We start from the raw sequence: 25,036 nt of genomic DNA, 5'->3' as shown, positions 1-25,036 counted from the left end.
CCCTACTGACTTATTGGCCAGGGAAGATAAAGGTACATCAGAATGGGATAATTTAGACTAATATTATTTGTGGTTAATGAGGGTTTTTTTACTATATAATTTTTCAAGGTTAAGTAACTGAAGTCCCAACAAAATGCCAGGTTATAATCTTATCTTTGAGTTGTAAGATTTGAGTTAAAAGTAAATTATTTTCTATTGTAATTATCACCTGTGAATTTGATTTTGTTTTTAGTTTGAATATCTAATTTATTCAGTTTGTTTTCAGTTTAAATATATAATCCAGTGGTTTGTGGATTCATTTTTGGCATTTCCTAGTAGTGTAAGTGAGGAATATTATGGTTATTTTATACATTATCTTACTCTGTGTTCAGGATTTACAATAATTTTTTCGGAACTTCTCGCTACCAAACTCTTCTACTTTCATGACACAACGTACAGTACACTGGTGGTCTTATATTGAGGATTCTCTTGAAGCCTTATAACATGTAACCTAACCTTACCATTAATGAATCTGTTTTTTTTTTCTGTTTTTTTTTTTTTTACCAAATGACAAAACTCACTATACTTCGAGAGAATTATGTATGTACTGTATCCTGCTGTAACAAAACTGAGGCATGTATTGTGCTCACCCTGTAGTATATTATTAATACCTGGTAGTTAAAAAAATGAAAAGTAAGAGCTCCCACAGGCAAGGTTTCCTCTATTTCTTTACACATCACAGGGCGGAATAATTTTTTGGGGCACCATTATGAAGGTAGAGTGAGGCTATAGCTACAGTATATATATTGTACTATTTAAGTTACCAAAAATATGTGAGAAATATGTGGTGATAACCGTATCTAAGGCCCATTGTGTTCCATATTAAAGTATTGTCCTCATGTGTAGTGTCGTGTGTTGAGTGTTTCATCTACTTACCGGGTAACTTCTCACAGCTGGTAATGGTCCACACATCATTAAGAGATCATTACATATACCTACCAAGCATGGATTAGCCTAGAACTGTCATCCTTTTTTGGTAATTTTTCTTGGGTTAAAATTGCTTCCACCAACATTAAAATAATAATATAAAAAAATCTCTCGAAGAAAGACATGATTTTTGTGATGATATTTACATATTTCAGGAAGTTACAAGAGATATAGATTAGGTTAACTTTACACCCGGTCAGAAATACATATGATGTTGGTGGCAGTAGATAAGGTTAATTTTTATGTAATCTCCAGGTGGTAATCCTAAATCCTTCATGTGTTGTATAGAAAAATTATAAAAGAATTGTGTCATTTATCCTAATGGTAAGCATCAAAACTTTACAACCAGTATAGATCTTAGTCAGGGTTAATATTATCACCTTTGAGGGAATGTGGTATTAGATAATGTATAAACTGTTATGACTTGCTGATTGAGTACCTTGATTTATTTAGGATTACTCTCCCTAAGTGCATAAAGTTAATATCCGTGGTTGTCTTCTCTATAGACTAGTTAATGCAGTCACGTGATTTATGACTCAAAGTTTATATCTGTGTAATATGTTTTCTCTACCACAGATGTTTGATTTTTGTGTGCACTCCTGACTTGGTCTGCTCAGCCAAGTCTTTAGGAATACTTCTGACATTGATTTACAGTATTCTATTTATATGACTAGGCAACTGTGCCATTACTCTGACACAGTACATCATTGATAGGCAGGAAAGTGGCAGTACAGGGCTACTGTTGATTTAAGTACAAATTCTTATTCATTTAATTACTAAGCCTCTCAGGGATTAGTCGTTGGAAAATATATTTGCTTGAGTTGCAGATGATTGTATATAGTCAGTTGTGTAGCCATAAAGTGGTCTTTGACTCAAGAAACTCCACTGCTTTCAAACATCCAAGTATTTCTTGTGATGTAATGTGGACCACATAACACTTGTGAAATACAGTATTTAGATAGTTTGTAGAATGATAATTGTTGAGGTTGTTAGTTTATTGAGCGGTTATGCCCAATACAGGATGATTTTTTTGGGGGTGGGGGGGCAAGGTGGGCTAACTGGGTGGGTAATAATCTAAATAATAAGGGAAACAAGAAAAAAGTGTAAACAAATTACTCCTCACCCCCCATGCCTGTACCCTCTGTGATGTTGTTGATTTCTCGTTCAGCGTCACAGAGAAACCCATAGACTATGGCAGGGTAGACAGGGAGGGTGGCAGATACATGCTAATCTTTCCCACCTTCCTCTACCCCTTCACCCAACTCTGCCACAATTTACACACTCTTAGTCCCCCCCCCCTTCCCACCTCTGCCAAAGGGAAAGGGATGTATGGAGATGGTAAATGCTAATGATATATTAAACTGTAAATGTTTGGGCTCACTGCTTAGTGGAAAATACTAGCCCATACATCTACAGGTTGAATTAATGACAGCAAATGGAGGAAATAATGTTTGTTGTGCTGTGTGTTTGCTCATGTTTCTATTCACCCAACATTAAATGTCACAAGGTTTATTGGGTAAGAGTATACAGTGCACAAGGCCTAGGAGAGAACCCACTCCTTCACTCTGGTTGGGAACTGAACCTTTAACTATACACATCAGGGGTCGGGGGTCCACCAGATGAGCATCCACAGTAGTGTAAAAACAAAACACATATTGATATATATCTGAATTATGTACAGTATTTATCTGTTTCTTTCTCTGAGTGATGCTGACATTATCTGTCTCTTATACAATATGTTTTTCTTCCTTGTGTCTTTAGCCACACTCATAAATCTTGTTCATTATCTATTATTTACCAAAAACTGTCACCTTTATCACAGCTTCATTCACTGATCTCTGGCATCTATTAATTCGTTTCCTGTTTTACAACCTCACATTTATTTTTAGTTTCACATCCACACAAGAGATGGAACATGTGCTCTGTCAATAAGACTTTCTTTTATATACCTTACACAACTCCTACCCAGTCATCAAGGTTATCACATCTCTAAATCTACTGTGTTATTTCACTTTCATCTTCCAATTTATTATTTTTCTCAAGAACCAACACTTATTCCTAGCGATCAGATATTCAGTAGTCATCCTTACAGTACTGTACCACTGAATTTAGGAGAACTTCTTTTATTTTTACCTTGATATATTAGAACACCTACCTCTTGCACACATCACTAAAAGAATATTTCATTATGACCACATTATTCCGTCGCTCCTTCAACAAAAGGGTATTACAGTACAGTATCTACATAAGGAAACAGAACTTGACAACTTTCATCTTGTACCACAATGGTTGGAACTGTTCCCTGTAATCATCCATTTGACTCCTCTCACAAAATAATGCATTGGTGGATACATTAGTTAACCAAGAAGACATTATATGAAAGTGTGCGTTGTTCAGTCAGTTTTTGTGAATATTATTGTGCGTATTTTGCTGTCCAAAGCAGAAAGGATTATTTCACATTGCCACTTACCTAACTATTTACTGCATCTTTTATATGCTTGATGGACCATCATGTTTGGTGATTTGGGTATCTGTTATTTAATTCACTTTCATAAATAGAGTGTGAATGTTTCTTAATCCAATCTCACTTGATATATTTGTAGATTATTCTGTATTAGGCAATGCAAATGTGAAGTGCTACAGGTGTTTTGTTAGGATTTATTATCACTGCCAGGTTGATGAGGGATTAAAATATATGGTGATTTAGTGACACCTTCGTAATGATTTTTTTAATGAGAGAGTCGAAGCTGTGTAGGGGAGTGTCTTAACCATCTCACTGGCCAATGAGACAAGTTACATCACTAAGACCTTGACATTTCCCAGACCCACTTCCACTGGGTTACATCAGGCACACCCACAGATCACAGCATCACTCACAGCCAACAAAAGTTCATATAGAATTTGCTGTTGTTGATCCTATTCCATTATTGAACTACCAGTAAAACATCCAAAACCAATTATGGATGACACAGCTGGCATCATCAGTCAACAAAATTTGGAGCAAATCGCATCATCGGCCAGTGAGAGAGTGAATTTCACCCAACTCAATAATGCGAAAAAGTTAAAATGATTTAAGTATTTCATTTGGGATTTTTGTTTATTGAGGATTTTAAAGTTTAGATATTTCACAGAGGTTTTATATGTGTACAGTATACATGTAGATTAAGATGTCTTTATCTGTGCTGAAATCATTTTAAAACTTGGGTCAGACCTGTGTTTTGAGTGTACAGTAATGTAATGTAAAGTCACATGATTGAATGAAAGAAATTTCCTTCCTCTTCTTACACTGTTAGTTGAGATACACAGGTATTTAGCATTTTAGGTTTTATTGGTACCTAACAGGATTTTAATTTTTTTAAGATACTGTATATTAATATATGAAGTTTGGGGGAGAGAAAGCAGGGATAACATTATGAAGGAACATTTTAATGAATGAAAAATATTGTAATGAAGTGTAAAGTCCCTTGATGGTAAACAAAGCTTTCCCCCGACCACAAGCGGTGAGTGGGTCCCGGCGATCCTCAGCTGTGTCGATTGGAGAAGGTAAATCGTGTTGAACGCATCACCCATCATCAAAAAACAAGCTTTGTGTAAGTTTAAGTTTATTTCAGGCAGCATTGGAACTAACCATACTTTGTCATGCTGCCACATTCAGACTTGTTAACATAGCCGTTTAGTACATGGTTTTCCCCCCAACGAAGCACCTTTGATGTTTGTTTAAGCATTTGTTGTTTTGTTCACTTGGAATTCTGCCACAGGAAACATTGGTGCCAGTCGGTCATAATTTTGTCATATATTGGATTTTGTTTTTGTATTGTTTTTGCACCAGAAAATCCAGGAAATAAATTTTGTTTCCTGCAGTCTCCATACACACTCAGTATTTTTTAATATATTCCTGTCATGTAAATTTCTTTTTAAATTGTGGGGGATAAACTATGTTTCCACATTTCCTTTTTGAAAGTCTTAATAAGTGAGAACTGGCAGCTGTGTTGACGTGATCTTCCACAGCACCCGGGAGGTGATCTAGTGGTGGTTGTTCCTTCCCTAAGTTGCTATTTAGTCAAGTTTTAAGTTGATCATCACTGTTGTTTCTTTTGTCTTAGCTTCCCCTCCCTCCCAGTCATTCAGGATTATTATTGTTTTTGATGTTGACTAATTTTTGGCAAATTGCACTTCATCAACTCATCATAACCATTCAGAGCTTAGTGTAACATCTCTCTCGGCTACTGCACATAGTTCGAGTCTTACTCAGCACTGTTGTTAAATAAAAGCTTATCGAGTCATTAAAGCTGCTTGACTAGAAGTGAGTCGCAGAGATCTTGCCTGACTTATTATTAATTACTAATACCTTGCTTGACTAACAGGAGGTAAGGTAATAAATTCAACTCTGCATGCGGGAGAAACACCTACACTGCACAGGAATGCCGCCTGATAGACGATGGGACTGCAGAACATTTCAGTGAATTTGCACTTTTCAAAATCTATCCTAACCTGATTGCCTTTAGTTGCATACAAATTGTAATGGTTAGTTGAAGAGATAGTTCTAGAAATCCTCTAAAGTGAGAATTATTTATATTTACAGGTATTTGTAATCCAAAATCAAATGTTAGTTATGTCTCTTTAGCATTTTTTTAAGATGAAGATACCAAGAACTTTTTAAACAATTCATATAAATAATTTCTTCTAAGCTATAAAGATAAATATCCTTTTTTTTTAATGAATAATTTAAGCACAAGTGATGATTATTCATGGTACTGCACTCTAACACACTGACAATAGAAACCAATAAGAAAATTAACATAGAAAATCAGAAAGAACAAGGATTAATACCCAGTTCTGGTAATTCAAATTTCTAAAAATTCTGTAGGTAACTTACTGTACATCATCTAGGTAGTGTGAACAAAACTCAAGGATTGAGGGAACTTCTGTGAATTTCATTATGTCTGTGGTAAAAAATTTTTATTTTTTATATTATTATTACAAAACAAGTCGCCGTCATCTGCTTGCAAAAATTAATGCGGGCTACAGAAAGTCGAGGTAACACGGTTACTAACTGGGGATTTTTTTTTTTTTTTTTTCGGGGGTGAAGGGATATAAGACTGTGTGTAATGTGAAGAGAATCTTACAGTACAGTACCTGATTGAGCCATGCCATAGATACAGGTATACAGTATTTCATGATATATTTTTCTCTTGATCAGTTTTGCATGACTGAAATATTGGGCTAACATTTTGCACCCATGGAATAGAAATGCATGTGTACTACAACTCTTTTTTTTTATGATACAGTAATTCCCAGTATTGAAAACATTCTTAGCAGCTCCCCAAAAAGGAGTTTTGCTTTGGTTGTGTAGTACAATCTATATCTACACAACTGATTTTTTTTTTTTTTTTGAGGTTTTGAAGTTTGTACAGCAACTCATTTGGTAATAGATGCAAGTGTGTTAAGCTCTTCTGCTTCTCAAATTCAAAGTGCCATTGTTTCTGGCAAGTTACCACCGCCGTGTGTCTGATACATTGTTGATTGTGTGCACTTATTTCTCAGTTGGATTGGGAAGTTTGTGGCCTTTCAAGTTCAGTCTCATGTTTTTAGGTGTTGATCGTGAAGTCAGTGAACAATTTATTTTAAACAATTCTCTCTTCTCTCACTCCTGAATAACACATATAACCTCTCTTCTCAACATATTATAAACCTTGATGTGTACTGGTGCCTGAAACTTGTTGATGTTGCTGAAAACTTTTACGACAAAAGTTTTCACGATGATGTCATGAGAGTGTGTCTGACTTGGTTACTTGCTGTTGACACTGTGAACAGTTTAAGGGTGTGTCCAGCAAGTGAGCCAGTCAGCCTTTGGGAGAGTGAGCAAGAAGGAAAGGGAAGAGGAAAGTATTATGAGGTGTTGGTAGTTTTGAGACTGTGACACTATATCTTGGTTCTGCTCTGTGGCCCAGACAGTGAACCATCAGTAGGGAAATGTGATCAGTAGGACAAATTCTCCTCCCTTGACAAGCTTCTACTTTTTCCACAGTAGCACCTCAGTGGGTGACTGGGGCCGTCCGGTCTTACTGTCAACAACGAGTATGAACCATTTTGTAAAAAATTTTGTTCGTGTCATAAGTGTTTAGGTATTATGAAGCTTCGTTCTAAAATCCTGTTCCCTTCACTGTTCAGATGATAAGTGTTTCAGCATCAAGCTTAAGTTGTCTGTTTCCATTTCATTAGTATATCTGTGTGTACGCTAGATGTCAAATACAGTTTCTACGTCTGTTTTCATTATATCTCTTGCGCTTTATGATTATATTCGTTGTCTTATCAAGCATTTAAACATATTCTGTATGTGAGAGCAAGTTCTCCATCTTTTCCTGTGGCTCATATTGTCTTTACCTAGTTCTCTCTCTTCTCATGTCTGTTTGTCATATCTTCAGCATTCTAATTGTATAGTACAGGTATATCAAATATTGAAAAAAATACAGCTTTAAGATGGTAGAGTAGTGTGTCATGAGGCGTAACTCTCATGTAGCTGAATCATACAAGCTCTCACAGTAATTGCGAGAAGTGGATACAGTTAAGAAGACAACCTGAACAAGAAAGAGGTTTTAAGAGTTATTTCAAGTTATCAGAATTAATTACCAGTTATGAAGGTAGTGATACTGGCAGGGACACTCAACACCAAACATGAGATGTGTTCTCTCTGGAAGATACAGCATAATGTGGGTATTATCCTATCAAACTTTTTTCCAATCTTCCGTCTTTGGGAAGCTGCTGCATGAAGAACAGCTCGTTGTCGTTCATTTGAAGAGTTTTTGTTTCCATTTTGTGCATGAGATGGTGGTCACTGAGCATGATGTCAACATCGTGAATGCTAAGGTTCAATATAGATAATGGAATGACAAAATTATAAACCTGTGTAATATTTTTAATTCTGTAGTGAATGAGTTTTATGGTTTATTCATTGTATAACACAAAATGTGGAATTTGTTGAAAGTTATCTTAGCATTTAGAATGTTTATTATATTCCTGTTTTATGGTAGAAAATTCAGCCATTTTGCCTAATAATTCATGATGCTTATGAGCATTACTAGTTTGTAAAGAGCACTGATGGATGTACCAGTTCATATTCTTAAACATTTATGGTGAACACATCATATTATTTAGATGCTGTAGATACAAACCTACGTACAATAACACAGTAAAATCTCAGTTTACCATGGTACTTTAACTCTCTGTAGAGCTGTGTATGGACAGAAATTATTCTCAAAACTGAAAATTCTTAGACTGTCAGAATCAGTCCAGTAGATGTGCAAATTCTGATAGGACTTTAGAAAGAAACACTATAGCGGTATATAACAACTGTTGCTCCAGTTATTAATTTGATGATCATTTTCACCACTTGTTAACCATATTACTGGCGACCAGGTTGGATACGTCTGACCCGCCTTTACTGCGTGAGATTATAACCAGTTCATAAAAACTTAACACTGACGGCAACATAATTATCACTGCTGGAATAATAATAATACATACAGTACAGGAGTATTTTGCCTTCCATAACTTACATCACTGTTAAACTAGATACTGTACACAACACTCATGGCTGAGCCTGGTCATCTGACGGCATAATTTGCTGCGTCTCCATAATTGCACCTGTAGCATGATATATTTTATGTTTGAGTGTGAAGAACTGGTTTGGTCTCACGTGAACCACCAAAATTTGATATCATAATTTGAAGTGGTAAGTGTGGAGGCAGTTTTTATTTTAGTTACATAGTTTCCTAAGTGTTAAACAGCCCCGTGAAATATTTATATTTGGCGGTGTACATTATATCACCCAGGCTCTACAGGGTGCCATGGTAAAGTGAAATTGTACTGTATAAAGAAGTACCATGATATTCATATATACACACATATACAGGGTGTCTCAGAAAATTGTATTCCTGGCACACACTGCCTCACAGATTTTTATGTTCGCATGAAGGCATGTTGGTGAGTGAAGTCTCCCACACGTAAGGACATGTTGCTGTTGTAATAGAAGCATTCACGCTGTCACCACAAAAATCTGTAAAGCGGTTTGTAAACAATTTTTGAGACACCCTATATATTCTTACACTGTGCATATTTGTATACAGTACATCAAATCTTATTCAGATAATGCTTATATAGTACAGTACCGTATAGTATAGATAGGGTATTAACTTGTGAAGAAATACTAAGTACTTGCACTCCTCACTGCCACAAGAGCATGGTTGTGTGTTTACAATAGTCGGTGTACTCTATAATACCTTGATATAATTATTTTCACCGGTGCATGTGTAGTTGGTGATGACTACTGATGGCTGGGGATTTTGGTCCACAACATGAATGCAGCTATGGATTATTTAAACAATTATTATTATTTTGATGAGTTCTTATTATAGTAATGTATTGGGTCTAACAAACTAACTGCCAAACTATATTAAAGGTCACCATCCAAAATTGTATATACTGTACAGTACAATGTACTGAGGTGAAATTGGCAAATTGTTTAAATCTCAATAAAATTTTCTTTACTCAGTACAGAGATAAGTTCTTATTGGTACCAAGAATAACAAGTTGCATCTGTACTAACCAAACACACCTGACCTAACCTTGTCTAGTACAGTACAGTACAGTACTACCAAACCTCTCTTGCTGTTTGAGGTCTAATTATATACAGTGCTATCTAGTGAACAATACTGTACAGGGTATACAGTAGGTAAACTCTACCCACACTCTTTAAAGATGTATAGATTTTGCATTAAGTTATGATTTAAGAAAAATATTATCAATTAAAAATCAATGATGGGCTTTTCTCTTTTGTGATATATATATATATATATATATATATATATATATATATATATATATATATATATATATATATATATATATATATATATATATATATATATATATATATATATATATATATATATATATATATATATATATATATATATATATATATATATATATATATATATATATATATATATATATATATATATATATATATATATATATATATATATATATATATATATATATATATATATATATATTGTACATCAAATTTTAGATAAGATTAATAATAAAATTTAAAAATTTTGTCAATTCTGATTACTGTACATAAGTTTAGACACTAATTTGTTCATCTTATAAAGTTTTTTGTAAATACTGTATTCACTGTTATTCAGGTTATATGTATTGATATAAATCTTGAGTGAACTCTTTAGATAAAACCAAATATTTTCAGTTACACTCCATACAATACCTTCTCTCCACTACAGCGGTACACAATCGTGGCATTGGCTCCCGACAAGCATCAATCTCTTCAGTCAATAGTTCCACAACTAGCGTAAAGGATATACGAATTACTGAAAATCCCCTGCAGAATCCCACCGTCTGAGCACTGGCAGGAGCGGCACTACTGAAGGTGAAGAGTGCCAGTCATTGAATTAACCCATCACGTCCGAGAACTGACGGTGGTGCCTCAAGTTTTATTAGAGATATGAGAGAGTGTCGGCCATCCTACTGGAGGAGGAAGACAGCTGTTTAGTATTGACAATGGTGCAGGATGGGTGTATTATTTTATCGTCATTAACGACCACATCTAATGTATATGGAAGAGTAACTTTGTGGTAGAATGAAAAACAAAACAAATGTTATAAAAGATTTTGTTTCTGTTTATTATATTTTAGTTTTTTGTGATGACTGTATGTAAAACCAGTTAAAAATTTTATGTCTGCCATAGTACAGTACTTCAAATAGTGCAAATGAGAGAGCTAAGATAGTTATTAAGCTTTGTCGTTGCCACCAGCTCTAAGGCTTTTGTTGCCCAGGAGGCCTATGTAGGTTTTAATATGCATTTTATGGATTATTTGTGAGTGAGTTACCCAGGATGTCTGCAGCAACAGTCAGGGTAACTTGTACTTTTTGCTTTACATAGTCATTGGAAAAGTAAGGGTAAATGTTTTAAATTGTAGAGGCATTGAAGTTACTAACTGGATGGCAATATGCTTCCTATATCATTGTCAGTATTTCATTCTGCTGCTTCCCATAGTTGATTAACGATAAATTTTATTCACCATTTTTATAGAAAATTATGAGTGCAGTGCTATGCAACTGTAATACCGTACTAATGGGAGGTTGTAGTTCACTTAATATCAGTAGACCAAGTAGCACAAATCATAATATTGCTACCTGCTTAGTAATGCCATCGGTTCTTTTAATTCTACAGGAATTGGCTTTTCTTTACCATATTCATATTAGTTATGGAATCACATTAGGTTACACTGTACTTTATGAAATTTATTTTGTTGACACTGGAGATATTATTTTTGAATGGCACAGTAAGATGGAGATAGTAAATTAAAAATCAAAATTGCATGAACATCCATTTTTATTCTGTTGTCTTGGGAAAGCACTGATACAGATCTCTCAGTGAATGTAATCTAGTCAGATTTGTTTATGGTATTGTTATGAAGGACAGTTATGGTGAAGAAACATCAAAAGATGCTTGTATAATGCTGTTTTTCATATATAATGTATACAGTACCATGTGCTCAGTACTTTGCATTTTCTAAACCTAAAAATGATATTTATGCATTGTTACAAATTATTATTCAGTTCCCTTAAGTAGCAGTAGTCATCTTCAGATTGAATTTCATCGGTACAGTACTATGGGCCTTATGAGAATTTTCCGAAGCTTCTAAGTTGTTGCTCACGTCAAGTATAAGCTTCGGTAGGGAGCCCCAAGCCTTGGCTGATGACGCCTAGAAGGGGGATATGGTGGGGTCAAGTTTTTTATTAACAGGTATAAGTAGTAAAAAAACACTGTCTTGTAAAAGTATTCAGAGTTTGTTGTATATAGTTGTTATTATTAAGTGTTGAATCATCTTATGAATTCAGTGAAACCTTGTGTAAGTGTTATCATCTAATTTGTTACATAGTGTGATATATCATAATGTCGAGTTCTCTGATGTAACTTGTATATTTACACCTCAATTACATTCTCTCCTTATCAAAATTTTATGACACAACTATTTTGATCTTCCATAGTTCATTTTTAATCTCAAGTTGTATTTGTTATTGATGGATCTGAAATGTGATTAAAGGTCTAATGTTTTTCTGCGTTCAAGACAAAAAGGTTGGACAACACTGAAGGCTCGGAGTCAGAATTTCTCACATCAAAGGCATTTTTTTCATACTACAAGACTGTTGGTGGTAAACTGCTTTTATATCACCACCATAACTCCCTTGACATATAGGTAGACCTGCACATGTATATATGACGAATGTGTATATACTTCCAGACACCCTGTGGTGTCTCCTCCTCTCTCTTGGGTGTATCGGCAACAACCATTGTAGGTCATCACTTTGTTTTTTAATTTACTCTCTTCATTTTGGTACCTGTAGTTGATAGTGTTATGATATTTAGCTGATTTTAGAAGTTATTTGCAGTAATCCTTCTGCAGTTTTGTATACCCAGATTCAGAATTCTACAGTACAGGTTATACAGTACTGTACAGTATCTCCTAATTTGGAACATTCTGGTGGTTCAGTAATTAAATACATTATTGAATTCTCCAATGCAGGTACTTACAGTAAATTGTAATATAGTACCTGTACAGCACTGTATATTCTGAATTATAAGAAATATTCTAGAAATTAACTGGCTTTTTAAGTACAATTTGCAATCTAAAACTTCAATTATTTTATTACAGTGTACAGTACATTATGTACTTCTCATATGATAAATACAGCAGTCAACAATACAGTTTACTGTATGAATATCTTATCATATTTGTAACATGCTGTATTTACAGTGCACTGTACTGTACCTTGATTAGATTCACATTCAAGAAATGACACCTTCAAGTACGTGTGTGTGTGTGAGAGAGAGAGAGAGAGAACGACTCCCATTCCTCCTGAATACTACTGTATGATGAAGGTCTTTTAGTTTACTGTACTTTATATTACAAGCAATATTTTTTATTTTTTTATTCATTATTTGCAACACTAAGGTTCTTAAAGCTATGTAAACTTATTGTGACATGTTTTGGAATCATGAAATGCATCAATATTATCACTTCTCTGGAATATCTAATTGGGAAGATTCCAAAATATTGCCAAATATTCACAGACACAGACTCCTCCCAAATTCAGATCTTAAACTTCTTTTATTCTGAATTGCAGAAGGATTATTGTACAGTATTTTAAAATGTTTAACCTCACAGAAAGGCTTGTTTAAAAAAAAAAAAGAATATACAGTACTTTAATTTTGAGACTCGGATGAGGTAAGAAAATAGTTCAGGGTTACAGACTTTTGGTCATCTCTGAAGGAGTTTTATTGTGTCTTTTTTACTACTGTATATTAGTCTCTACAGTATATTATTTTGTCTAATTTTAGTGACTTATTATATATGATTTACTGTATTGGAAATTTATTAAAGTTGAAATCCATAAACATTAGCTTTTATGGTTCTTTTGTTTTATTGTAATAACTGTATAATAGTATGACATAGGTATTATAACAAGAGCAAGACCTTGCACCCAGGGTGATCATTCCACTACTTGCAGAGACATACCCTGTGCAGTAACCAATAAACATGTACTCACATGGGATGGACTTTTATTACTAGTGTTTATCCATCAACACATAGACAGTACAGTACAGTGAACTAGAATTAAAATATTGAGAATTATTTTAATTAGATTTTTTTACATCTAAACAATGTCTTTCCACTATAATTTCTGATGCAAGAGTCGTCTGGTTTTAAGATGTTGGGCCATATTGAAGATCATGGAGTATAGGGTGTCACTATCATAGGGAATGGTGTAGTGTGTATTCTAGATTGCTCAAACTATGATTTTGGCACCACTAAAGTGACAATTTGGCACTTTCCTTGAAGTAGCCTTAGTAAATTCCAGAATATGCTACTGCATTGAAAATCCAAGAAAATGGTGAAGGTTGGGAACACAGCTAGCAGTAGAAAAACTTGTGGAATTGACTCTAAATTTCTGGAGGTTCAGTACAAGTAAGTATATATTTCTCTTCATTTATACATAGAATAGGTTTTAGAATGTATTGCACCAAAAGAAAAAATATAGGCTTATGGGATTTGCGCAAACCAGGACATGAAACTGGATAGTGAAGCCTGTACGTAACATGAAAAAAAGGCAATCAATTCTATGTTTATGGTAATAAAACCTCAGATATGAAGCTCTGTCAATTATTTATAAGTTAAGGGAGAACGGATTCACAAATTATTAGTTTAAGAGTGAACGACAACACAACAGCACCGCAGGAGAATTTTCGGTGGAATATTTACGGTAAATAATTATTTTCTTCGCATACAAAGCACGTAGACAATTTTAGTATCATATGATCAGTTTTTCACTGTGTTACCCTGCAATTTCCCTCATCCTTCATGCCCTTCCCACTACAGGTGATTTGATTATAGATAGAGAAAAACGAGACAAAATAATTAATTAAAATAACTTGTATTAATTTTATTAGTTAATATCCAAAGAACAACTGGAAAATATGAATGAATTCCATAAACTCTTTCTGGTGTTAACTGTCTATGCCATTATTTCCAAGAAATTAGAGGGAGGTGGCAATTGTTGGCCTGTTTGAAGGATATGTTAGTTAAGTTGAATTGGCAGGTGCCATAGACCTCCGTCACCCATGAATGCACCACCAAGGTCCATATTTGGTTTTCCAAGATATTAGTAAGTAAGAATAATTATTGATATTGGAGTTAAGTTGTTATTGCACTACAAAAACTACGGTTTTTAATGGTGTAATTATTTAGTAAATGAATTAATTTAACAACCGTTTAAATAAGAAAGATATATGTAGTACTATTTTTTATTAACAATATCATTTTGGCAAGAAAATATCAATGGTTCCCCAAGCACATAATTATAAAACAGATGTTTATCAACCATCAGTCCCTAAATCCTCTGTTGGTTTATTTTCCAAACAAAAAACTAAAAAATACCGTATTTAAAAATATATGCCAAGACAGAGTACAGTGTACTGCCATCAGTAGCCAAACTTTAGATCGAGCATATTTAAAATTTTACTTAAAATGTGGAAATAATTCATGGGTTTAAGAAACTTTTTGTTTGAAAAGGTCAAATTTGCTTAAATAAATAAATGACCGGATAACATTGGACTGTTCTCTTTAAGAAAGGTAATATAAATTTCATATATTTATAAAAAAAAAGTTGAAGATGTTCCTTTCCAAGTCACGCCTGGGGGCGAAAATATAATAATAATAATAATAATAATAATAATAATAATAATAATAATAATAATAATAATAAATTATAAAAGAAATATAAAACATTAAAAATAACGAAACCGTTATCACTAGAAGTTTGTTGATGTTTACTTTATTTTTGCTATACTTATTGTTTTGACGATTTTAATTATATTAAACGGACCGACAACGTTCTAGTATAATTTTAAGTATTTTTTTATTCATTTTTACATTTACTCGATCCCGCTTCACAATTCTCCTTCCGGCGCCATTTTTGTTGTTTACCTCGCTGAATCCCTCTTCATTACACGTTTCCTGTAAATGGCGGTGAACGCTTTCGCGAATTCCTCCTCGCAATTGCTGATGTATATCAACCTCAATATTAAGGTAAGTTGTTTAATACATAAATTAACACGATAATACATAGAACCTAATAAAACCCGACCTAACATACCCAGCCTATGGGTATGTTAGGTCAGGTTCTATGTATTGTTTCCATTTCCGTGTTTAATATCATGCTAATAGTGTGTACAAAAAATTTAAACCAAATCTCACATTTCCTTCTGGTGATATGGTTTCGTAAGCCTTTACCATATTATATAATAATAATAAAGACAAAAATAAAATAAAATAAAGTGAGAAACGATATACGGTATGTTGCGTTGTCAAAGTAAGAGAAACAATTGAAACCCTGAAGTTGTGTGTAAACGAAGCAGAAAGTCAAATCAGGCTCTACCATTAGATAATGAATACATTATGTTTCCACTATCTTCCCAGACGGTAGTACTTCTCTGTTTGATAGCTACCTACTACCTTCTACCCAAAAATAATTAATTCATAGTAAAGTCATGTCTGTGTTGTCTCACAGGTCAGAGGGATGGTGTGTTGTGAAGTGAATGTTTTCTAGTCGAGTCTGTTACCGTCAGTTGTGTTACCACCAAACACAATATGAACTTCACGTTATGGAGGTAAGGACGTTGCTGTAAAATCTGTAGGTTTACTGAAGGAAGGATGTACAAGTGTTTAGTTCACCAGCTTTTTTGTTTTCTGTACGAGACCTGCCTTGTTTGTTTTCATACCAAGAACACAAGGTGCTACTATAGTATGCGTGGCTCCCGGGATATTTAGTCTATTAACCCAAAGAAAGTATCGATTTTTAAACCCCGTTGTGAGACAGACTACAAAAATTAGCCCACACTACCCAAGGGTCGTTACGCTGTAATTGGGGGGGGGGGGGTGGTGATGATTCTCGTGGTAGTGTGAAGTGATTGATATTTGCATAGATTTTCTTGCTTGTCACTTGTCTCGACGTAACGAAATAAACTTGCCTGAACCCCCTTCATAAAATACCAAGCAATAAAATTGTAAAGTAAAAGAGTATCGCTTCTTTTTGGGAAGATTTTGTCGATTTACACTGATATGACGGAGATAGAGTATAATAAATGGTGAGGGAGTAATTTACAGCTGACGAAATTCACTTAACGGTTTAGTGCTGCATAGCAAGTACAGAGGGGGTCTGTGCCCATATCGTCACCAACCCGTTTCGTCACCACTGCTGTACCCGTTTCGTAACCACTGCTTTACCCGTTTCGTCACCGCGTTCATTCCCATCGATATATACACGAAAATAACTGTTGCTTGGGATAGAAAATAATAAAAAACACTTAAGACATTTTTTTAAAGACGAAAATAAAAAATAAAAACCACGTTAATACGCCTGCAATCATCTCACTGCTCGGTGGTTTATGAAAATATTTAATTAGCTGAGCGTGCAAATACCGGGAAGGGTCCGTCGTAGGGGCGGTGAAGTGGGTTGAGGTGAGCATCGCGCCTGACGAAGACATACAGTACTCGGCGTTGAGTAGTGCAGGAGCGATACTCGGCGTTGAGTAGTGCAGGAGCGATGTGTTCAGGGCGATGGGAAGGCTGGCGTGGGCAGTAGACTAGAATGCAGAAACTGCCTATCGTAATGTTTACAGTAGGTCGTGACGGGCAGCAGGAGTGAAGTGGTCAAGGTCAGGACTAAGAAGTGAGAAGTTCCCGGGTACGTAGGCATTGTTATGGTTGAAGACTGGGAGAGATCCGTTTCTTGTCCATCCTGTGTGTGAGTGCGTCGCTCCGTGGTTCACTAATTGTAGTGTAGTGTATGTGGCGCAGTAGTCTAAATTCTGTGTGTGTGTCAATTTAGTCTTTCTTAGGACCACATTACACACATACAATAAAGGAGATCTCGCACTCAGGATGGAGGTGAGAAAGGAAACTCAGAATTGCGTAACTACATGTATTGTACAGTATGTACAATACAGTGCTAGGGAATTAATGTATGGTGAGGAGCTTGTTGAGAGGAGGTCTTGTCCGTTTCAGAGTGTGGACTAGGATTGACCACGAGCGAGGCCATTTTGCTGGTTTATAGATGTAGAAACCGTATTGTGACGTAATTTTTGTAATGCAATCAGTGTTCAGTTGGTTCATTTCTTCCATAGTATCTCGTTACGCACACATGCACACCCTGGTATGTAAACCCCAGCGAACTGATAGTTAATTATTACTTTTTTTTCCTTTGCAAACATTACACCAAATTTACACCGTCTATCGCTAGCACACCTACACATCGTTTGCATCCGTACACAACGCTAACACCAAACGCACGGTGAGCACATACAGCAAACATAAACTTACTTCTTTGGTAAGTTAATGTTTAGGTGTTTCATAATGGCTGCCCTTCTTCTCCGCCTGAATTCAACTTATTTATTTAATGTTTTGTGTGCCCATTTAATAGACCAATATTTTATAGGTACAGACAAGATGATGCTGGGGTGAAAATTGTCGAGTATCTAATGAAAGTTTTGAGTCTAGGTTTGTTTGTGCTGAAACGCACGTTTTTTAAACCTGTTCTTTCCATATTGCCCTCAGATATCAGAAATCTTGGTAGATATGAAGCATAATTAAAATCCATTTCTGACATTATTATACTTTTCCCCCTGGTTGAAATGGGGTTAGAAATACTCCAAATAAGGAGATCTAAAGGGATGGTTAAAACAGTCGGCCGTGTATTGACCCAGGCTGCTTGATCCGACTTTCTGCCTCATTTACACACAATTGCATGGTCTCAATTGTTTCTCTTACATACCTATACCTGTATATCATTTCGTACTATTGAATTTTTGTAATTTTTTTTATTTATTTATGGCCTGATGTCGGTCATTATAAACCTGTGTCCGGGTGGGCTAATGCCCGTAAAAAATTAAAGTAGTGATAAACTGTAAGTCGAAAAGACCAAGGATAAGAACATAAGAACATAAGAATGGAGGAAACTGCAGCGGGCCTATTGGCCCATACTGGGCAGTTCCGTTTACACCCAACCCCTATTGCTCATATGAGCATCCAACCTATGTTTGAAGTAATTCAGCGAATTCGAGTTAATGATGATATTTGGTAACTTGTTCCATTCATCAACTACCAAGAAAGCCATTAAAAAGTTTATTAACATCTGGAGTTTTTGAAGTTTATTTTTTTAAGTGTTAGGCACTGTTGCTGGATTGATGTGGATAGGTGAATAGTTTCAGCTTGTTTAACTGAAGAGGAGAAAAGTTTCTAGTTTGACCCTGTACACCAGACGTGTTGACGTGTAAGTGTTGGGTTTCTCTTAGCTGCCTGAAATTGTCTGGCGTTCCGTTAGCCAGAATAAAATACCTAAGTTCGACGCTACTCGTTAACGGGCTAAAAACAATAAATAATAATAAATTATTATCTATAACTTCTACAATTGAAGTGTTGATCCTTTAAAGGATAGCGTTACTCAACTGATTTCTCGCGCTTTTAGCCAAAATAAATCTCACCTGACTGAACTTCCTTAGAATACAATGTGATGATCCCTCTACCTTACATGTTTATCTTTTTATTTCTGCTGAAGCATTAGGTATTCAGGTGGTCGCAAACATATAGGAATGAGTTTCTTAACGTGTTGATGTATTATATAATCATAGCTTTTTTATTTAGTATTTGCTAAAGACAGTAGTTTATATTAATTATTTCATTCTATTATAGCGCGGGGGTTATGAATTTTAAATAGTGAATATAAATGATAGTTCTGTTAATTACTCTATATATTGACCATAAAAATATTAAATGGTTGGGGGTAGAGCGACTATAGTTTGTATGCAGTGTAGTACAGTATTTGGTATTCGTCCTATGAAGCATAAAAAAAAATGAAGGGAAGAACGAGACAGGTATTCTGTTCAGAGGTTTTTATTACAGCTTTCATAAATTATTAGGTAAGAGTATTTGTGATACACAATACTACACGTTGTGATGGGGTGTCCTAGACGACTGCTATGCCCAGCGTCCTCACTACGGACGTCAGTCTCTCCTTGTTCCTAAACAGCTGTTTGAAAAGTGACAGTTGCCTCTGTAGAGTCGCATTCTCTTTTCTTAGTTTTTCAGATTCCCGTGCTACTTCCGTCAAAGAGATGACGTTCATAGCACACGATGGAGGTAGAGTTTGTTGTTGCATCAAGAACACCTGGTGTACTGGTGTTCCTTGTTGCACAAGGCTCTCTTGCTGCACCACAACCCCGTGGGGTGTTCGGGTGGTCGGTTGTTGTGCCGAAACCATCTGGGGTGTTGGGGTGGCTTGTTGTACATTAGTCTGTAGGGGCTGGGAAACAGCAGAGGGAAGTTGGCGTTGTGGGGCGAGAATTACTCGACCAGACAGAATGATCGCGTGTCCAACATGAGGGACAGCAGCGTTGACATTACCACGTTGTGGGAGAGTCACGTGCTCGTTGGTGTTACGTTTGCCAGTATGATCATTAGACTGGCTCAGTGATCTCTTCCTGGGGCCATTAGAAGCTGTTGAGGCTGTCTGCTGGTGCTGGGTTGTTGGAGCGTTAGGTTCACTTCCCTGTCGGCTCTTCCATACTTCATCAACTTGGTTCTTCTTCATCGATGTCTGAAAAGCTGTTTCGCCTGGGGTGGCGTCAGTTGGTGCCGGCCGAAGCGCACTGGGTAGAGTCTTGGGCATGGGAATGGCGGCAGCGAGGGTGGACACCTTAGACAGGTCGAACAAGATGCCGCCTGCCGCCCTGCCAGCACTACCACTGCCCGGAATACGGACGAGAGAACGTGTCAGAAACCCGCTGCTGCACGGTGGGGCCATGTTGTTGGGATGCTTTCACTCAGGTATGCACAAGTGAGAGGTAATGGCGTGCTTCAACGAAGTAGTAAATCAGTGTCTAGTGCTCAATTGGTTAACCTGTTGTAGGAGCTTCTCACGGTGGGTATGCGTGGGTAAAAGAATATAGCAAGAGAAGTATTGCGAGTTGGTAATCGCGCTGGAAAATTGTCCTCAGAGAAAAGGTTAAGTTAGTATTGACTTGTAAACTAATGGAAACAACCCAAAAGTTACAATGAGCGAGGAGATCCGTCTTCTACACCGAGAAGACTTAATGTGATGGTGGGTGGAGGAGGGAGAGTGTGTATGTCACCTAGCAGTATGGCAGTAGCCGAGTTGACACTTGGGGAGCAATCCCAAGAGGTGCGGAGGGCAGCGAGTTGTTGGTTACCACTTAGGAAACAGTCCCAAGAGGTGTATAGAACAGTGTGTTGTTGGTTACCACTTAGGAAACAATCCCAAGAGGTGTAGAGGGCAGCGAGTTGTTGGTTACCACTTAGGAAACAGTCCCAAGAGGTGCGGAGGGCAGTGTGTTGTTGGTTACCACTTAGGAAACAATCCCAAGAGGTGTATAGAACAGTGTGTTGTTGGTTACCACTTAGGAAACAGTCCCAAGAGGTGTATAGAACAGTGTGTTGTTGGTTACCACTTAGGAAACAGTCCCAAGAGGTGCAGAGGGCAGCGAGTTGTTGGTTACCACTTAGGAAACAGTCCCAAGAGGTGTAGAGGGCAGCGAGTTGTTGGTTACCACTTAGGAAACAATCCCAAATGGTGTAGAGGGCAGGGAGTTGTTGGTTACCACTTAGGAAACAGTCCCAAGAGGTGTAGAGGGCAGCGAGTCGTTGGTTACCACTTAGGAAACAATCCCAAGAGGTGTAGAGGGCAGCGAGTTGTTGGTTACCACTTAGGAAACAGTCCCAAGAGGTGTAGAGGGCAGTGTGTTGTTGGTTACCACTTAGGAAACAATCCCACGAGGTGTAGATGGCAGCGAGTTGTTGGTTACCACTTAGGAAACAGTCCCAAGAGGTACAGAGAACAGTGTGTTGTTGGTTACCACTTAGGAAACAACTAAGAGTACTGCTTGGCGTTGAGTGGCGTTGTGTTGGCTTGCGTCACCTGTAAAGAGACAAAGACGTTGATTAGTATAAATTGTAAATATTTTTGCTCTAGTTGTAAAAATAAATAAATATTAACAAGTTGCTCATTTGACTTTCTGCCTCATTTACACAATTGTTTCTCTTACTTTCGCAACATAACATACATGTATCATTTCTCACTTGATCTTTTTTATTTTTTTATGGTTTATTATTATTATAGATACTGTATATATATTTTTCATATTTTTATTAATTATTATATTTTCGACCCAGGCCATAATGTTTGTCATTAACCTGTACCCTGGTGGTCTAATCCTAAAAAAAACACTATAATCCAGAAATTATTGACACCACGGGAATTATTGTGACATTATATTCTACAAATAATTGATACTATACTTTAGGAATTATTGTGACACTATACTTCAGGATGACACTCTACTCTAGGAATTATTGTGACACTACTTCAAGATGTGACACTATACTCCAGGAATTATTGTGACACTACTTCAGGATGTGACACTATACTCCAGGAATTATTGTGACGGTACTGGTTGCGCTAATGTATAAAAATAAGTGTTAACGTCACTCTCTCATTTGTGGACAAAACGTTTCTGCCATCAAATTATTCCATCACAGAAAACCGTCTCAGTGGAGGAGTAACTCTAGTAATTTCCTTTGCTCTTCCACTAAACTTCTCAATTAAATCCAATAAAATAAGGTGGTTGATGTATATGACTTTATGATGAATTAGTAACAGAAACCTTATCCGTTGAAGGCATGACTGGTTCAATATACCTCCATGTGCCGCTTGTCATTCATATTTCTTTCACTGTTGTAACATTTCCCTCACTAACTTGTCACATTTCTTTCACTGTGTTGGCGCAAACTTAAGTAAATAGAAATACGTGTAGATCCCTTACCCGTGTTTCGATACGGAACAGCTAGTCACCGTGTTTCATGTGACATCTTGAAAATATTCAGTGCAGTTGACCACTTTTTAAAACTTGTTAGGTTGTCTCTGTCTTGTTACTCCGATGTGCAGTAGTGACTGTAGTCGATACGATACGAAGTCATTAGTTAAGAGTCTCCGGATGGTGAGCTCTTATATAGTGCAACGCGTTTGACGCCATCCACCGTTTGGTACGATACGTTTTCCCTCCCCCACTACAGTACGTATTTGTTAGCCAAGCTCCAAAGATTACACACTGAGTGAGTTCCTGGGTAAGAGTCAGGAGGAGTGGGAGCAAATAGAATGGAGAAACTACGAAAGATGAGATGAGGCAGAAAGATAAAAATAATGAAACCGTGATGAAGCTAGAGAGAGGAGAGCTGAGAGTAGAAGGGAGAGAAGCAAGTTGATTTTTAACAATGTAACGGGGAAAGAAAGTGGACCTCTCTCTCTCTTGCTCTCTTCATATCTCTCCCTTTCTCTTTATCGTTCTCTCACTCTCCCCTTCCCCCTTTATCACATTTTTCCCTTTGTATATATCTTATTAGTTAAGGGTACAGCCGCTGAGTACAGTGATAGTCCCATGAGTACAAAGACAGCCCCTTGAGTACAGTAACAACGCCTTGGGTATAGTGACAATCCGTTGAGTACAATGAGAACCCTTGAGTACAGTTATAAGTTACTCTTGGATAAAATCATACTCAAGGGATTAGAGTCCATGTTTATTGTTATAATCAGATGAAAAATTTACCGGAGGGAATAAAAGTATAGATTAAACTGATTTATTTTATTCTGAATGTTAGAGAGAGAGAGAGAGAGAGAGAGTACACACGTAACTTATCGATCAAATCCTAGACAAAGAGTACGGAACGTTTGTCTACTCATAAAATAATTGTGTCAAGGAAACGGAGAGAATTGGTACCTGTGTGTGTGTGTGTGTTTGTGTGTGTGTGTGTGTGTGTGTGTTTGTGTTTGTGTTTAAACGTTTCCTTCTTTCCTTACATTGAGTCTATATTACAATGCGACTCAATTTTTTTGGACAGGATTTGAACTTGAAATGAATTAAAGGCATCAACATGGGACAGGATTTGAACTTTAATTGGACTTGGTGGCATTGGATCATTAATTAACAGGGAAATAAAAAGTGTGGGGAGACTCCAACATGGCATCAAACGTTTCTGTACCCTGGAGTGGACATTACGTTTTCGTGGCTGGGTTCTCTTTTGTGGGGCAACGAAACGTGATGTTACAACAGAGCCACGTCCGGTTAGCTGCAACACCCACAGACAGAAGAAACGCCTAAATGATTCATGACCTAACACTCCCTTCCGTGACCTTTTATATTGGGTGTTTATATTGTTGGGTAAGCATCTGGGTATGTATTGTCCGGTTTCCTAGTTGTAGCAGTGTGAATATTAAGCTTGGAAACAGATTTGGATAGCAGCGTACGTAGTTTGTGGGAGGGAGTGAGGGCTGGCAGGGAGGGAGGGAGGGAGAGAGGCAAATTTCTCTCCCCCTATGACAGTAGACAAAGGAGCGTTCTAGTCTAGCTGGTGTTGCAGTACTTGAAGAACACTTTGTGGCTAAAATAATTTAATCCTTTAACCTTAAGCTTGGTTTAAGGGAGGTAGGACAAACACTCACTGGATAAAACCTAACCTAACCTAACCTAACCTTAAGCTTGGTTTAAGGGAGGTAGGACAAACACTCACTGGATAAAACCTAACCTAACCTAACCTAGACTAGTCAACAAAAACCGAACTTATAATCTGACGTAAAGTTAATAACCCGACACCTTACCTAACGATGAGGCTTTGTGGAGGTGGGCTGTTGGCCGTCCATCGTTTGTTATGGTCTTTTGCGCGCGAACTTCAAAAAAAAAATAAAAAACGCTAGCGAAATACCCAAGTGCGTACAGTACTTTTGCTGGAGACTCATTGTGTGTGTGTGTCACCACCACCATCGTCGGTGATTCATCTTAGTATTTCCCATCTAAGACAAAAAGAGAAATTCTACTTTTATACCCAATTATTACAGGCTATTCTCAGGGTTTATTATTATTATTGTTGTTGTTGTTGTTGTTGTTGTTGTTGTTGTTGTTGTTGTTGTTGTTGTTGTTGTTGTTGTTGTTGTTGTTGTTGTTGTTGTTGTTGTTGTTGTTGTTGTTGTTGTTGTTGTTGTTGTTGTTGTTGTTGTTGTTGTTGTTGTTGTTGTTGTTGTTGTTGTTGTTGTTGTTGTTGTTGTTGTTGTTGTTGTTGTTGTTGTTGTTGTTGTTGTTGTTGTTTTAAGGTATGGGGTTTGATAATAAAGAAAAAAAATGTGTGAAAAGTTTGTGTTAGTTAGGTAAAATATGATCAGCTTGTACACATTATATACCTCTTCTCCTGTGTGAGAAAAAAAAGCCGACTGTGTACTCCACCCAAACGGCCTTCATCACACACACACACACACACACACACACACACACACACACTTATTTCGTCGCGTATTATTTTTTCTCTTTTATCCCCACCTGTTCAGTGCTTTTCCTTCTTGTGTGTATTTATGGGGGAGAGGAAGG

At 36.6% G+C, this 25,036-nt stretch overlaps 1 protein-coding gene across 11 annotated transcripts in view; it reads left to right on the top strand.

The window, feature by feature from the left end:
- LOC121877533 (protein NDRG3-like) overlaps window positions 1–13,606 on the top strand; it is a 127,429-nt gene extending 113,823 nt beyond the window's left edge. For 8 of the 11 annotated variants that reach the window (XM_042383321.1, XM_042383311.1, XM_042383320.1 and 5 more), the window contains exons 10-11: window positions 4,465–4,509; window positions 10,272–13,606. In XM_042383321.1, the coding sequence (XP_042239255.1) occupies window positions 4,465–4,509; window positions 10,272–10,390 (164 nt within the window). In that variant the 3' untranslated portion in view covers window positions 10,391–13,606. Of the gene's footprint in view, window positions 1–4,464; window positions 4,557–6,994; window positions 7,045–10,271 lie in introns of all 11 variants that reach the window. The other 3 variants (XM_042383312.1, XM_042383314.1, XM_042383313.1) reach the window with 3 other exon arrangements.
- Window positions 13,607–25,036: the final 11,430 nt, after the last annotated feature.

Source organism: Homarus americanus, unplaced genomic scaffold, assembly GCF_018991925.1.
Source record: "Homarus americanus isolate GMGI-L3 unplaced genomic scaffold, GMGI_Hamer_2.0 scaffold14655, whole genome shotgun sequence".
Lineage (NCBI taxonomy): Eukaryota > Metazoa > Arthropoda > Malacostraca > Decapoda > Nephropidae > Homarus > Homarus americanus.
This window is presented reverse-complemented; position numbering and strand designations above follow the sequence as displayed.